The 16910-nt window shown below is 35.0% G+C and overlaps 1 protein-coding gene and 1 non-coding gene across 3 annotated transcripts in view; both read right to left on the reverse strand.

The window, feature by feature from the left end:
* Positions 1–7616: 7616 nt before the first annotated feature.
* LOC106868427 (inhibitor of nuclear factor kappa-B kinase subunit beta) overlaps positions 7617–16910 on the reverse strand; it is a 58413-nt gene continuing 49119 nt past the window's right edge. For both annotated transcript variants that reach the window (XM_014913675.3, XM_089352964.1), the window contains exons 19-21: positions 16594–16717; positions 14854–14966; positions 7617–14108 (exon numbers count right to left, since the gene is read on the reverse strand). In XM_014913675.3, coding sequence (XP_014769161.2) covers positions 14054–14108; positions 14854–14966; positions 16594–16717 — 292 coding nt within the window. In that variant the 3' untranslated portion in view covers positions 7617–14053. The remainder of the gene's footprint in view (positions 14109–14853; positions 14967–16593; positions 16718–16910) is intronic.
* Positions 10883–10997, reverse strand: LOC128247952 (U6atac minor spliceosomal RNA). The gene has a single exon (XR_008264288.1). It is a non-coding gene; the product is annotated as a U6atac minor spliceosomal RNA (small nuclear RNA).

Consider the following 16910-nt stretch of genomic DNA (forward strand, 5'->3'; position numbering starts at 1 on the left):
ATGAATTGAATTTTATCTTTCTTTTTTTAATTTTTGTTATGTTACTTTATCATCTAAGCCTTCTTTAATCAGTAGTAACTATTTGATAAAAACTATTAATTCTGTAAAAGTTTAATATTTGTTTAAATTTGTAATATATGCAATCATTAAAAACTAATATTTTCAAGATTTTTTTTTTTAATCATTATTTTTTTCCTCTTTATTTTACAAACAGTTTGAACCTTGTTGCATATACATGTAACTTGTAATTGCATTTAACATTGATTTCTTACATAGGCACAGAAACTCAAATGTTGGGTATGAGTCTGACTGATTAGATCAACCTCAATACTCAACTGATAATTATTTTATTGATTTCAGAAGGATGAAAGATAAAATTGACATTGGAAGGATTTGAACTCAGTGTAAATGTATCCTGCATTTTGTCTGCACTCTACTAATTCTATCAATCTACTACTTTCTTTGTTGTTGGCACTCCATTGCTTACGACATTGAAGGTTCCAGTTGATCTGATCAATGGAACAGCCTGCTCGTGAAATTAATGTGCAAGTGGCTGAGCACTCCACAGACACGTGTACCCTTAACATAGTTCTCGGGGAGATTCAGCATGACACAGTGTGACAAGACTGACCCTTTGAATTACAGGCACAACAGAAACAGGAAGTAAGAGTGAGAGAAAGTTGTGGTGGAAGAGTACAGCAGGGTTCGCCACCATCCCCTGCCGGAGCCTCATGGAGCTTTTAGGTGTTTTCGCTCAATAAACACTCACAACACCCGGTCTGGGAATCGAAACCGCGATCCTATAACCACGAGTCCGCTGCCCTAACCACTGGGCCATTGCACCTCCACTCACTGCTTTCTATGTAGTCTATAACATCACATATACTTCAAAGGTCTGTGTGTGTGTAACACTTTCAACAAACGCTATCTAATTTGTGGAAAGAAACTGAAGATGTTATCTATATATATAAAAATGAGAATGTGTGTCTGTCTGTCTGTCTGTCTGTGTGAATCCCTAAAACTCGAGAACTACGCAACCAATTTCATTCAAATTTTACAGATGCCTTACTTAGGGTTCCAGTTGTGTTTTAGTCAAAATTTTTAACTTCTTGCAGAGTTCGAGCCCACAGCAACATAATATCTCCTCCACTATTTAAGTATTACGTGTCAAAAGTGAAACAAAAACACTCATGTCAAATACTTTCACTTTAAAAATGAAACTATTCTACTAACTGAAACAATCACATTTCGATACTGTAATGACAGATACTTTCAGAGAGAGAGAAAGAGATGTATATGTATACATATACATGTATATGTACACATATATGCATATATATATATATATATATAGATAGATATAGATCTATATGCATACATGTATATGTATACACATATGTAGATGTATATATATATATATATATAGATGTACATGTAATATGTACACATATATACATATATATACATGCATACACATATCTATACATATATACACCCATCACACACACATACACATGCACACAAACACACACATTAGTCATTTGTTTTCTTATCCAAAACTACGTCAAAAGTACTGAACTGATATTTATGAAATTTGGAAATTATATTCTATGTATAACGGCCATAACTCCCATGAAAATTCATATATTTTTGATGTTGATGAAATTTTAACCCGAACATAACAGATGAGCATTATTTGTAATTCAACGGTACAACAGTGTAAGACTACCTTTTCAGATATACTTTCATTGTGATTTCTGCAATGTGGTGCATAAATTGTTAAGTAAATGAGACGCATCTTTGCCTCCACTGATTCACTTGCAAAGTGTTGAGTAAAATTATTTTGTTGCAGATCTCCTTTGGGTCTTTTTATTATCACTATGACACACATAGTCCCCAGTTGGTAACATTGATTTCAAGGCCCTCCTAGATGAGAGACTGGCATTCCACTTAATGTCTATGTTCCATGCTGGCATGGATTGGAGAGTTATTAATGTAGAAATATGGTATCGTAGCTACTAACAGTTGAGGGTTGCGTAGTCTAGACGGCGTTTTTAGATTTCATTATTCTCTTTAACCCAGGCAAAGCCGGGTATTTCTGCTAGTGACAGATACTTTCACAGAGAGAGACAGAAAGAGAGAGAGATGTATATGTATACATATACATGTATATGTACACCATTTTGATACTGTAATGACAGATACTTTCAGAGAGAGAGAGAGATGTATATGTATACATATAGATGTATATGTACACGTATATGTATAGATATAGAGAGAGAGAAAGAGAGAGAGAGAGAGATGTATATGTATATATATATATATATATATATATATATATATAGATCTATATGCATACATGTATATGTATACATATGTGTAGATGTATATATATATATATATATATATATATAGATGTACATGTAATATGTACACATATATACATATATATATATATACATGCATACACATATCTATACATATATGCACCCATCACACACACATACACATGCACACAAACACACACATTAGTCATTTGTTTTCTTATCCAAAACTACGTCAAAAGTACTGAATGGATCTTTATGAAATTTGGAAATTATATTCTTTGCATAACGGCCATAACTCCCATGAAAATTCATATATTTTTGATGTTGATGAAATTTTAACCCGAACATAACAGATGAGCATTATTTGTAATTCAATGGTACAACAGTGTAAGACTACCCTTTCAGATATACTTACATTGTGATTTCTGCAATGTGGTGCATAAATTGTCAAGTAAATGAGACGCATCTTTGCCTCCACTGATTCACTTGGAAAGTGTTGAGTAAAATTATTTCATTGCAGACCTCCGGCCATTTTGTTCTGTTGTTAATTCTGTAGATGACCTCAAACACAAAGTCTTTCCCAACTTTAAACAAAACTACCAAAATCACAATTGGATATGTAAAAGAGCAATATTAGCTCCAAAAAACGTAGCTGTTAGAAAAATTAATCAACACCTGATGCATTCTCTTCCCGGCAATCTTCAAACTTACAAGTCTGTTGATACAGTTCCAGATACAAATGAAGTGGTGAACTATCCTCCTGAGTTTCTCAATTCGTTGGAGCCTCCAGGACTACCTCCCCACATATCACTTAAAGTTGGAACGCCTGTTATGCTGCTCCGCAATCTGGAACCACCAAGACTTTGCAATGGAACACGACTCGTGATAAAGAAAATGATGTCACACGTTATCGAGGCTACCATTTTTTCTGGATGTGCAAAAGGGGATGACGTCTTTATTCCAAGAATTCCTCTTACTCCATCAGGAGCAGACACTCCTTTTACATTCAGAAGACTACAATTCCCCCTTCGTGTGACTTTTGCCATGTCCATAAACAAATCTCAGGGTCAAACACTGTCTGTAGCTGGGCTTCTCTTGGAAGAGCCCTGCTTCTCACATGGACAACTGTATGTTGGCTGCTCAAGAGTGGGCAGCAAAAAAAACCTATTTGTATATGCTCCACAAGGGAAAACAAGGAACATTGTTTACAACGAGGTGTTAAAATCACAACAGCAAGAAAGTATGTACATGATCACCTTCTTTTACGAAACTTCATTGACTTTCATATATTTATATTGATATACATATATATACGTGTGTTTGGGTGCATGCGTGTATATACATCTCTATATATAAAGATGATACGTAGTCTAGACGGCGTTTTTAGATTTCATTATTCTCTTTAACCTGGGCAACGCCGGGTATTTCTGCTAGTCTATTATACAAAGAAGATTTATATTATTCACAAAGCAATTGACTGGTGAACTATGGAGCGTAATCGAAGACAGTCTTTTACAGATACAGTATATATATCATCATCATCGTTTAACGTCCGTTCTTCATGCTGGCATGGGTTTGACTGGGGACTGGCAAGCCAGGAGGCCACACCAGGCTCCAACCTGATCTGGCAGTGTTTCTACAGCTGGTTGCACTTCCTAATGCCAACCACTCCGAGAGTGTAGTGGGTGCCTTTAACATTCCACCAGCACAGGAGCCAGTCAGGCGGCACTGGCAATGACCCACGCATGCATGGTGCTTATTGCATGCTACCAGCACAGGAGCCAGCCACAGGATATATATATATATATACATAAATATCGAACAATGCAAATGAGTCCATTGGTGGATAAAGATTATTTGTGTATTAAGGCTACCATTGATTCCAAGTTAAGAAAGTATCTTAACAATTTTTCAAGCTGATCTAAAACATGAAAACAATACATGTACACACACACAGATATATATATATATATATATAGTGAGAGAGAGCGAGAGAGTAAAGGCCCCTTTTGGTCATGAATGACCGTGGAATTGCACCTAGAAAGTTCCCCTCTGAGGCACAAGGTCGTTTGTAGAAGACCAGTAGTTATCCATGCATACCAGTCTCCCCTATTCATGCCACCAATGTTGTTCAAGGGAAAGGCAAAGAGGCCAATACAGCTTGGCACCAGTGATGTTGCAACTCATTTCTACAACTGAGTGAACTGGAGTGACAGGAAATAAAGTGTCTTGCTCAAGAACACAACACAGCCTGGTTTGGGAATCAAACTCACAACCTCACGATTGTATCATAAGACCAATGCTCTAACTACTGAGCACACGCACGTATGTGTGTGTGTGAGTGTTTGTGTGCGTAGTACATTTAGTATTATAAAGTAACTGACTGACTGTGATTGCAAGCTGAGACCAACTAAAAGTTTCCTTTTCTAATGAAAGAGAACACCATTCTACATATATGAATGATTCTTTGTTGTAAAGGTCTTTTAAGATGTCATTTAATCCCCAAGATCATAGATCTATTTAATCTTAATTAGACAGATCTATAATCAAAATTGTTCTATCCATTTGATTTTCTTTTCTTCAGATGATGATGATAATAATAATAATAATAATAATAATGAACTTATTATATACAGTGCTCAGGTGCACAACTCATCAGAAAACGTAGCCACAATTGCATGAACAGGACATAGAATAATGCACAGGAAGTGAATAGTCAATTTAGAATTAGATTGGATTATCTAACATAGTGTTTCTTTCTTTAAGCTGGTAAAGTATGATGTAAGGGTAATTTGGCTGCTATTTCTATGAGGTTCATCAATAAAATCACTTGGTGGTTCTTGATAGGAAGTTGAATCTTTTACGTAGTTTAAGCAATTGTAGGATGAAGGTTTGTTTAAGGATGGACTCATCTAAACAATGCAATTAAAATTCCTGATTAATGCATTCCTCACTCGTTATCACAATTGTTACTTTAAAATTCCTGAAAAAAGAAAAAACTCACAGTAATTTTATGATTTGAAGTGATATTTTTTCTTTTATTTCTTTTACCTGGCTTGTTTTAATCTGTGGCCATGGCGGGGCACTGCCTGGAAGGTTTGACCCAGGCACTCATTCTTTTTTTAAGTCTGGTACTTATTCTACCAATCTCTTTTGTTGAAACTAAGTTAAAGAGATGCAAAGAAACCAACACGTTGTCAAGGTGTGTAAGGACAAACACAAAAGACACACACACACATGTGCATACATACATACATACATACCAACTCTCTTTTACTCTTTTACTTGTTTCAGTCATTTGACTGTGGCCATGCTGGAGCACCGCCTTTAGTCGAGCAAATCGACCCCGGGACTTATGCTTTGTAAGCCTAGTACTTATTCTATCGGTCTCTTTTGCCGAACCGCTAAGTGACGGGGACATAAGCACACCATCATCGGCTGTCAAGCAATGCTAGGGGGACAAACACACACATATATATATACATATATACGACGGGCTTCTTTCAGTTCCTTCTACCAAATCCACTCACAAGGCTTTGGTCGGCCCGAGGCTATAGTAGAAGACACTTGCCCAAGATGCCACGCAGTGGGACTGAACCTGGAACCATGTGGTTGGTAAGCAAGCTACTTACCACACAGCCACTCATATATATATATATATATATATATATATGACAGGCTTCCTCAGTTTCTATCAGCCAAATTCACTCAAGGCATTGCTTGGCCTGGTGTCATAGTAGGAGATGCTTGTCCAAAGTACCAAACAATGGAACAAAATGTAAAGCCACACAATTGTGAAATGAACTTCTGAACCACATGGCCATGCCTGTGCTTTGAGTTTAACTAATCTATTGTTTAGTAAAGACAATTACATCCCTCACACTTTTTCATATTCTGGCCAAGGGAAATTGTTTTATTTTAAAGAATTTCAACTGTATTTAACCCTTTAACATTCAGATTATTCCTTTAAATGTAATGCTTATTTATTACCTCCGCCAAGGAAGGAGGTTATGTTTTCACTGGCGTTGGCTTGTCCGTTTATGTGCAAAATAACTCAAAAAGTTTTGAATGGTATTTGATGAAATTTGCAGGAAAAGTTGGTAATGACACAAGGAACAGATGATGAAATTTTGGTAGTCATCCGGGAATTTTTATGGATTCTTGAAGGATTTTTCATTTGTTATATTTATTTTACATGAAGTATTACAATGTTACTTTCTTTGATTATCTCCCTTGAAAACACGTTCATCGTTTCCACTTAACCTATGGTGGCGTTGCTGTTTCCAAAGTTTATTTTCGTTTCTCTATTAGTAATTTTACTCGCTTATCTGTCTTAAAATGAACTGCTTGGCGGAGGTCTGCGGAGGATGACATAACAAGCCTTGACTATTGGGATCGACTCAAAAAGCTCAGGCTTTGCTCCCTCCACCGCCGCTGTGAAACTAGCTTGGTGTTGTCATTGATGTATTATAACTGCTTCAGATGATTCCTGTTTTTAAAGGAGGTTTTTTTTTGGTTTTTTTAAAATCATATGGCTGTGTTTTTTTTTTTTTTAACCCCGCCAATGAGGTTATGTTTTTGCCGGCGGTGGTTTAGGAAATTGAGTAATTTTCAGTATGCGTGTATATGGGTGGAAATGAGCTGCTTGGTGGAGGTCTGTGCTCTCCGAGTGCTTTTCTAGTTCACATTGTTTTGAATTTATCCTGCATTATTTTGTAGCCTTGAGATTTTGATTATATGACTGTAAATTTTTAGATTAACATTGTAGGGTAGGTATGAGTAGCTGGATCTGGCCAATTTGAACATAAAACCGGAAGAATATTTTGGGTGGATACAACCAGTTTAAATGCTAAAGAGTTAAACAAGTCTGGCAGGCACTAGTTTATCATTGTAATCACTTCTTCCACTGCATTTTCTCTGCCTCTTCAGTAGATCATGCCTGCCATTGATGAAAAACTTTTCTGTACTACCTGTTCAACAAAGTGAGTAGCTAACATCATATCTACATAGCTTGATATTTTCAAGGCTGGATGTATTTGTACCACTTTACTTTTATCTCATCACTTATCAAAGGCAGCAGCATTTTAAACCATGAGTCAAGAGACGATATTGTGACTAAGATGTCATATCACTAACCTTTACCAATTCCTTAGCCAAGCTACTAAAAATATATGTTGCTGCCACTTTTTGAATGAATTATCATCTTCTAAACAAGATAATGTAACTTGGATCAAGTTTTTTTTAAAAAATAAAACATCTGTTCAGTGAAATACAAATCAAAATTCAAGATAAGATTTTAAAATTTATTTGAATAAAACAAAAATGTATTCTTGGTAAATTTTGAATAACAAAGATAATTGAAAATTGTTTTGCCATTTAATTTAAATATAAAAAAATAGTTTGAAAGAAAATGTTCAATTTACTTTCAAATTGTTGTAAATAAGCTTCACTCAGCCAGAATATACAGAAATATTTTCACAATTATTTTTTCAATTTAAAGAAAGAAACAAAATATAAGAAAGGTTTCCAAAGTAGCATATTTCTTTGTTGTTTTAAATATTGCATCTCATTTATTTACTTTGTAAGCAAAACCAAGCTTTCAAAGTTTTGTAACTATTAAAAAATAGCAACACAAGATGACTCTTTTATATAAAATCTTTGCAATGAAGTAAGGATACAACTAAAACCTTTCAACTTACATTAACTGTGGTTGTGGATTCTGTTCTGTTACCAGCTTTGAGCAATTTCTCTTTCAATCTCTGCTGAACATAGACATTTTTGCAGTACAATAACTTTGTTACATATTTCACATCCATTACTTTAGGTTTTGCCTTTAATTCTCCCAGCTATCATGTTTGATAAGTCTTGCATTCTTAAATACAAATCTATAGTAATCTAAGTTATCATCTTCAACATGGCTCTGAACTATCCCAATCTAGTTCCATAATCCCACCTCTTCCTCTCTGAAGGCATCTCATCAGAACAACATATATTTTATACACAAAAAATGGAAACCTCTCTGACCGACTAATTAATGCCTTCATTGTGTTACCTCCAGCATTTACCATTGTCTGTAAAGAACTTTACACTTTTCATGACACTTTTTTTGACTATATCTCTGATGAAATGGAATAGTTTAATACTAAAGTTGCAGTAGTGAGGCATTTAGAGTCTAATGTTTTGGGCCTTTCTCTTTATCTGGTGTTGGGGTAAAAGTTATAGGTAAGTAAAATGAATTACACTGACTACGTGTTTCAGTTAATTTTGAAAATAATCAAGGGATTTGGAAGGATTTAGTAAAATAACTAACTTTTCCATTTCTAAACTACTATTCTGAATATAACTTAGCAAAAGATTTTCATATAAAATTATGATGGAAGGTTTTAATTGAAATATCAACCCCTCAAAACAAATTTTGTATCACAGAATCAGAAGGCCATCATTGCAGGTTAGTATCAAAAGGATTAACTGATCGGCATCAAGAGTTGGTACAAATAATAGAATATTTGGTTAAATGCTTTGTTTTTTTTTTGTTCATAAACTGAAATCTTGCAATGACTGACTTGGCCTTTCATTCCATATTTTAGTGAAAATTTTAAAACCGGTAAATATACAGAGTTCAATAAGATTAATGATACATCAAGATCAATAAAACTGGTGAGACACCAAGTCAACAGAATCATTAATACACCGAGGTGAATAAAATTAATAAAATACAAAGTTAAATTCCATTGAAAATATTCATCAATAGATATTGGCCCTAATTCTGCGTCAAGCTGATACAGGAAGTATAATACCAAAAAAGAATGAGGTTTCTCAGATAATTTAGTTAGCAAGAATGGTAGCACCACCTCATAAAAAAAGAAAAGGAGAGATGTCTGGATTAATAGTGATACTAAATGATAGTAAAAAATATTGGAAATAACATTAGAAATTCATGATTGACAGTTAATAATTAAAAGGATCATATTCTAGTTACAAAAATAAAGATCGTATGAATATGTAAGGAAACTTTTTTTCATTAGATTGGTCTGTAGGAAAGGAAATGTGCCTGTAGCCCTCACAGGCTCTCTCAGATTAGTGAGATTGAGCAGTTAATAGTCTTTCCTCTTGACAGCTGCAGAAAAAACATATGCAGAGGGAGAGCAAAGTTCTGAGGAGGAAGGGTATAATGGTTAGTGAGGGGTCTGGGGGCTGGACAGTGTGGGTGAGAAGAGGAGAGATGAGTTAGGTAAAGTTGTTTGAGTGACAGTAGTTTGAGAGCAATCAGTGGTGTAGAATGAAGTTTGCTGTAGTAGTAGAAGAAAAGCAGTGAGTGGAGATAAGACATCTATGGACCAAAAGTTGTGTGTAGTAGTAGTAGCATTGTCCTAGATGAGGAGAAATGAACGAACATATTGCTAGAGGAATGCAAACAATGAAAATGAACCAAATAAATTGTGGAGGAGAATAATTAAAGCAAAAGATGATATTTACAGAGAAAAAATAAAATGATAGATTCATGTAGTATAAAATATTACTGGTAAAAAAAAAAATTTTAATTAATCATAGGACAAGAAATTGAAGGTAGTTTAGTTTGTAATATGAGATTGTCATCACCATTTGAATGTTTTGATTATTTGTTGAGGCGGAAAGAACTTCTAAGATAAGACATCTGTCAAGTTAACAAGGATACCTATTTGTGGTCTCTCATTCTGTTAGAAATACCAGCTAAATTCTCCCCCAAACCACACCTTACTATACTAAAAAGGCAACAAGACATGTTGCATAATGTAGCACTGAATATTCAGGCATTTCAGCCAGTATGCTCAATGATTCAGTCAGATTGCTACATTAATGTGTGTGATTATTGATCATCAATATATATATATATCAACAGAAGAGGTAAACACCAATGAGAAATACAAGAAATTAGTGCCTCTGAACTCTAATACTCTGTAGCATTTGTTCCATCTAAATGCTACAGAAACACAAATACTCCTTTGTCATCATGCTCACCATTGTTAAATACCTATGAACCAGTGATTCTCTTTCTGGAAACTAAAACCTCCCAAACATTCATAAAATAAAATACTAACAAAAGCAAGCATATTTACTCAGTTATTACAGAGGGGGAGATATATTCTCCGTGATGAAACACAGTGAGTAGCTTGTTCCCCAGTTTGAACGTGCATCAAACATATTTGGACATTACAGTTTTACTCAGTTATGTTCACTCCTTTTGTCTGGCAGACACAAAATAAGATAATAGAAATTTTCTTTTTTCTTTTTTTTTAAAGCATTCACTTGTTACAAGGTCCTTAGACCACTGGAAACATAAGTGCTACAAGAATAAAATGGACGTTTGACAGAAGTTAATGGGTGACGATGTACATTAGACTTAAAAGACTGGAGGTCATATTGAAGAGGAAAACAAGACTGCGGAAGGGAATTCCAAAGTTCAGAGGTGCAAGGGAAGAAATTCTGATGTTATCTCAATAGATAACTGATCAGCTCTTTTTATTCTTTTACTTGTTTCAGTTATTTGACTGTGGCCATGCTGGAGCACTACCTTGAAAAAAATAGGTTGTTCTAAAGTAGAGAGCAATGCCCATGTGTGTTAGAAAGATCGATTGATCTCTTCTGTCTTTGTCAAGGGATGTGCTAACCGCATCTCCATTTTCGCAACTCAGATATTTTCATATGGAAGAGACAGAAAATATTTCTAATATCCTGTCACATGCCTTTGAAGTAAAAAAAAAAAAAAAAAAAAAAATCTTTTAGTCCCCAAAACCCAGTTGTTACTGTTGAGTTCTATGTTGGCCTTTACTAGGCATACAAATGACCGAAAACATTATAAACTGACTTTCCCATCTAATTTTTTCAACCTGGACAGATCCAGCCTCTCACATCTACCCAATGATGTAGTTGCAAAAATAAACAATCACATAAGTGCAGGTATGGCTGCGTGGTAAGAAGCTTGCTTCCCAACCACATGGTTCTGGGCTCAGTCCCACTGCATGGCACCCTGGGCAAGTATTTTTTTTTACTATAGCCTTGGGCTGAACAGGGCCTTGTGAGTGGATTTGGTAGACGGAAACTGAAAGAAGCCTATCATATACATGTGAGCGTGTGTATTTGTATTTGTTCCCCACCACCACTTGATAACTGGTGTTTATGTTCCTGTAACTTAGCAGTTTGCCAAAAGAGACTGATAGAATAAGCACCGGGCTTTAAAAAAAAAGGTACTGGGGTTGATTCATTTGACTAAAAATTCAAGGCATGGCCACAGTCTGAAAGAAGTAAAAGATAAAAAAAGATAAACGAAGACATCATTGAAATCTTGAAGATAAGATATAATAATGGTTAATTCAAAACAATGTGAACAAGAGCACTCAGAAAGCACAAACCTCTGCCAAGGCAACACCAATGTCCTCTCAACGATTAGCCGGAGATGATTTTTAAAATGAGAATATCTGAAATACACTCGATTGTTCTCAAACGAGGATACTAAAAATGATCCCGACTGCTATAAAAAATTAAGTAAAAAACAGGAAGAATAATCCAAAATCCCTGTCTGGTACCAGATCGATCCCAAAATCTAATCAGCTCGTGCCAGTCATGAGACCAAATATCCCTGAAAGTTTCATCAGAATCCATCCAGCGGGTCTTGAGATATCTTGTCCACAGACAAACAAACAAACACGACTCAAAACAATATCTCGTCCTTCGCTAAGGCAGAGGCAATAAATAAGCTTTACATTTGACAGAATAATCTGAATGCTGAAGAGTTAAAAATGCTGGGGTGTGGTTTGAAGGCGATTTGACTTCTATGTCTAGCAGATCAAGCGACTATGCAGTGGTCAGTCCAATCTGTAACCTCTTTTCCATACAAAAAGATATTAATGGAAATCACCCCATCTATGTTTTTTAAAGACAGTAAGTGTAGTTTGAAGCCTATTTAGCTGCTATTTCTAGCATGTAAATGGTCAATCCAATCAGTACCTAGTTACCCTACAAAAAACATTGTGGCCATGACCATCACATCTATTTTTACTATTTTTATTTTGAAAATAATAGGATACAGTTTGAATAAGATTTGGCTGCTATTTCTAGCAGAGCGAGTGGCTAGGTAAATGGTCAATCCAATCAGTACCTAGTTACCCTACAAAAAACATTGTGGCCATGACCATCACATCTATTTTTACTATTTTTATTTTGAAAATAATAGGATACAGTTTGAATAAGATTTGGCTGCTATTTCTGGCTAATTGAGTAACCATGTATGGTCAAGTAATCATGTATGTGATCAATCCAATCTGTAGCCTCTTTTCTATACAAAAAACAAAACAACAACACTATGAGTTACAATCGTCCCATCTATTTGTTTTTTTTAAAGCTGACAGTGTGTAGTGTGAAGGAGATTTGGCTGTTATTTCTAGCAGATCGAGTGACCATGTAGGGGGGGGGGAGGAGGTAGCAAAAAGTAAAACAATACAAAATATTACAAACGCACACACACTTGAAGAAATTGTCTTACACTTGCTTTAAAATAAAAACTAGCTGTCAACTTTGTTTTGATCTAATTAGTCCTTTCTCCCATTTCACATATATTTTGGTAATCTTAGATTATTCCCCAAAACTTTATACACAGCATAGGCAAGAATGTATTATTAAGGGGTTGGGTTTGCTTTGCAACTACGTGGTTTCAGGTTCAGTCCCACTGCCAATGCAACACTTTGGGCAAATGTCTTCTATTACAGCATTGGACTGACCAATGAATTTTGGTGGATGGTAACTGTGTGGATGTAGGTCTGCAATATGTGGTGTGTGTGTGTCAGATAATATAATAACAAACTTATTATGTACAGGTCTCAGGTATACCACAACTCATTAGAAAAAGTAGCCAAAAGTGCATGAATAAAGCACAGGAAGTGAATAGTGAATGAGTTGTTTAAAACAAAAGAAGTGGGGACATCAGGTGGATTTCAGGAAGTTTGGAAGGATGTAGGATCCTCACAGCTAACAACTGATGTGAGTAGTTTCTAGTTTATTCCATGTTTCAGCAATTCTGGACATGCAAAAAATGTTTCCGAAAGTATATCTGTGTTTGTCCCCAACCACTACTTGACAAACAGTGTTGGTACGTTTACATCCCCGAAACTTAGCAGTTTGGCAAAAGGGAACGACAATAAATAACTTGGGTTGATTTGTTCAACTAAATTTTTCAAGGCAGTGCTCCACTATGGCTGCATTCAGATGACTGAAACAAGTAACAGATAAAAGAGATTATCAAAGTTTCAGATTTAATTGCTAATCATCTCAATGACTTGCATATTTATTCTTAATGAATTAGTTACAGCTGTGTTTTGTCACAGTAATTAGCATATTCATGTTCAAATCTACCAGAATGCATTAAGAAGAGATATGCAAGTCATCATTTTGACTCTCACTGTTCATTGTGCATATGACAATTTATTATCAATAATCTATTGCACAGTATAGTATGAAAAATAAGCCAAGTGGATTGAGTTTTGCGAAATGAGGGATAAAACTTATCTATCTGATAAATTACTCAATCGTTTTTGAAAATTATTAGAGAAATACTGGAAAAATTACCCCTCTCACACAGATTAATTTGCTGTATATTGGCTAGGCAGATGTATTTTTTATACAGTCTATGCAAGAAGTACAATGAATGACATGTTTATGGTTTGAATCCTGGTGGAAACACGGCTTGTTTTCGTTTAATTGAATGATAGATCAGGAAAAGCAGGAAAATCAGCAACCAACATTTCAAAGCTAAAAAAAAAATTAAAAAAAATTAATGATTAAATATAATAAATTCAAATTACGATGAATGTAAACAAACAAACGAAGTTTGCTTTTAGAAGCGTTGAGATGTCTTAGAAAGTTAAAGAAGTGATTTTAAATTCTCAAACGCAGGAAAATGCTAATAATATAGCCTGAACAGGATAAACTACCCCTATTTTGCAATTTCAAATTTTGGCACAAGGCCAGCAATTCTAGGAGTAGATTACAATAATCCCACATGCCAAAACTGACCTTGCCTGTGCTGGTGCCATGTAAAAAGCACTCAGCCCACTCTGTGGGGTGGTTGGTGTTAGGAAGGGCATCCAGCCATAAAAACTGTGCCAATAGTTGTAGGGGTAAATAATATCAGTAAAAGTTTTCAACATCTTGGATTTGAATCCACAATAAGCGAAATGATTTCTGAAGTAGGCACGAGGTCACAAATTTTGACTGAGGGTGTAATTGATTAAATTAATACTTGATTGATACTTATTATATCAACCCCTTAAGGATTTGACCACAGAATGTGGTCAAATTATGTACAACCCATTTAAGATTGGTAAAGTAGATGTTAAATGATGGTGATGATGAATGTAAAGAAACTAAATGCTAAAGACAATTTTGGTGCATTACCAATTTTGTTACTCTGCTATTTACTCAGAAATAATTATAAGACATCTCTAGTAACAAGTAGAACATAAAATTAAGGATACATTAAAAAAGAACAACTTACTCATCATGAAGTAATTTGTTATCATTAATGAGTTTCAGTGAATTTGTAATTGATGAAAATGAAGGAGTACATTCTTGTATTGGTGAACACATACTCTGTTCGTCTTTGGGCACCTAAAAAAATATAAAAACAATATTAAAAAAAACTTTAAAAAAATTGCTTGAAGTAGGTTATAATTTTTGAAAGAGTGCTTTATATATACATACATACACAGATATACATAGACACACATACATATATATATATATATATATACACACACACACATACATATATACATACTCTATGTGGCCTGTGTGTGTTCTGTACTCTGGTTATTATTATTTTTTTGTCTACGTTTTGTTTGCAATGTCCTGTACCCAGATATGCACCTATATATACAGGTAGACATAGGTATGCACATACCTGTACGTATATATGCATATACTCATTTATTATTTGTTTTACACACACATATATATACATACATATGTGTGTGTGTGTATATATCATCATCATCATTTAATGTCCGCTTTCCATGCTAGCACAGGTTGAACGATTTGACTAAGGACTGGTGAACCGGATGGCTGCACCAGGCTTCAATCTGATCTGGCAGAGTTTCTACAGCTGGATGCCCTTCCTAACGCCAACCACTCCGAGAGTGTAGTGGGTGCTTTTACGTGCCACCAGCACGAGGGCCAGTCAGACGGTACTGGCAACGGCCACACTCAAAATGGTGATTTTTACGTGCCACCTGGACAGGAGCCAGTCCAGCGGCACTGGCAACAACCTCGCTCGAATGTTTTTTTCATGTGCCACCGGCACAAGTTATGCTTTTGTATATAGATTTGTATTGATGTGTATTGATATGTATTAATGTATAAGCATTTTTAAAAAATATTTTTAAAACTTCACATCTAGGACACACACACACACACATTTTAGAAATGAAGGAAATCTCAAATGCAGAAGAATAGCTGTGAAAACAGCTCAGAGGATGTAAAATACCCTTAGAGATGGAGAAAAAGTAGCCTGCAAGCCACTACAGAGAATCAAACTTTATACCTCTTAAATTCTGACTGAAAGCTTTAAACCACTGAGCTAAATGATCCCTGACAACAGATTTAATCTTTTATAATGTTAAATAATAACTTTTGGAATGTGGAAACATTTTTATATACTAACATTGAAGAGCTGAGTGAGTTGGTACTTTAGGAATAAAGGAAATCTCAAACGCAGGAGAATAACTGTGAAAATAGGTCAGAGGATCGGCTACTTACAATTAATGAATACAGGAGTTATAACTGAGCTACTTCAAGTTTCATGCTCAGATAATGCAGTACTCATATGGGCTTATATGGTATATTATGCAAGATCCATCAATTGTTCAGGTTCAAATGCATGGTTACTCTATAAGGAAATGCTAGGAAAAAAGGTACAAACAAACTTTCTCACATTTCTTCACAGAGAAGCCATGCCATTTGAGTGTGAATGATTGCTGAGTCATGCACAATATGCTATACAAGTTCATCCAATTACTGCACTATCTGAGCATGAAGCTTGAAGTAGCTCACATATAACTCTGTTATTCTTTAAAGGATACTCATCGCTCACCAGATTGAGTACAAATTAGCAGTAGGTGACAACTGCAGAGGTTGGATAGTATTGAGGTGGATAATGGGTGGGGTGGGGTGGGGTGATAAAGTATTTCTTTTTTGTTCTCTATACATGACTTCAGTCTACATAGGATGTAATACTTACAACAGCTTCTATTAATTTCCAGAAATAAGATATCTCCTCCTCACGTAAAGATTCAATGCGATTATTTTTTTCCTGAAGTTGCTTTGATGTATTAAAAAATGATACCCAAGAGGAATTCAAAGAACTAAAAAAAAATAAAATAAAATGAATTTAAATGTGGCAAAATACAAGGGAGAGTAAAAAATTATTTGCACTCTTTGTTTTTTCAATGTATTTACACAAAAGCAGGGAATAAACAAGTACGTCATTTCTATATAGTCTCCTTTCTTTTCGATGCACTTGGTCCAACTGTCCAAAAACCTGTGTATTCCCTCCAA

Source organism: Octopus bimaculoides, chromosome 5 (assembly GCF_046866305.1).
Source record: "Octopus bimaculoides isolate indiv1 chromosome 5, ASM4686630v1, whole genome shotgun sequence".
NCBI classification, from domain to species: domain Eukaryota; kingdom Metazoa; phylum Mollusca; class Cephalopoda; order Octopoda; family Octopodidae; genus Octopus; species Octopus bimaculoides.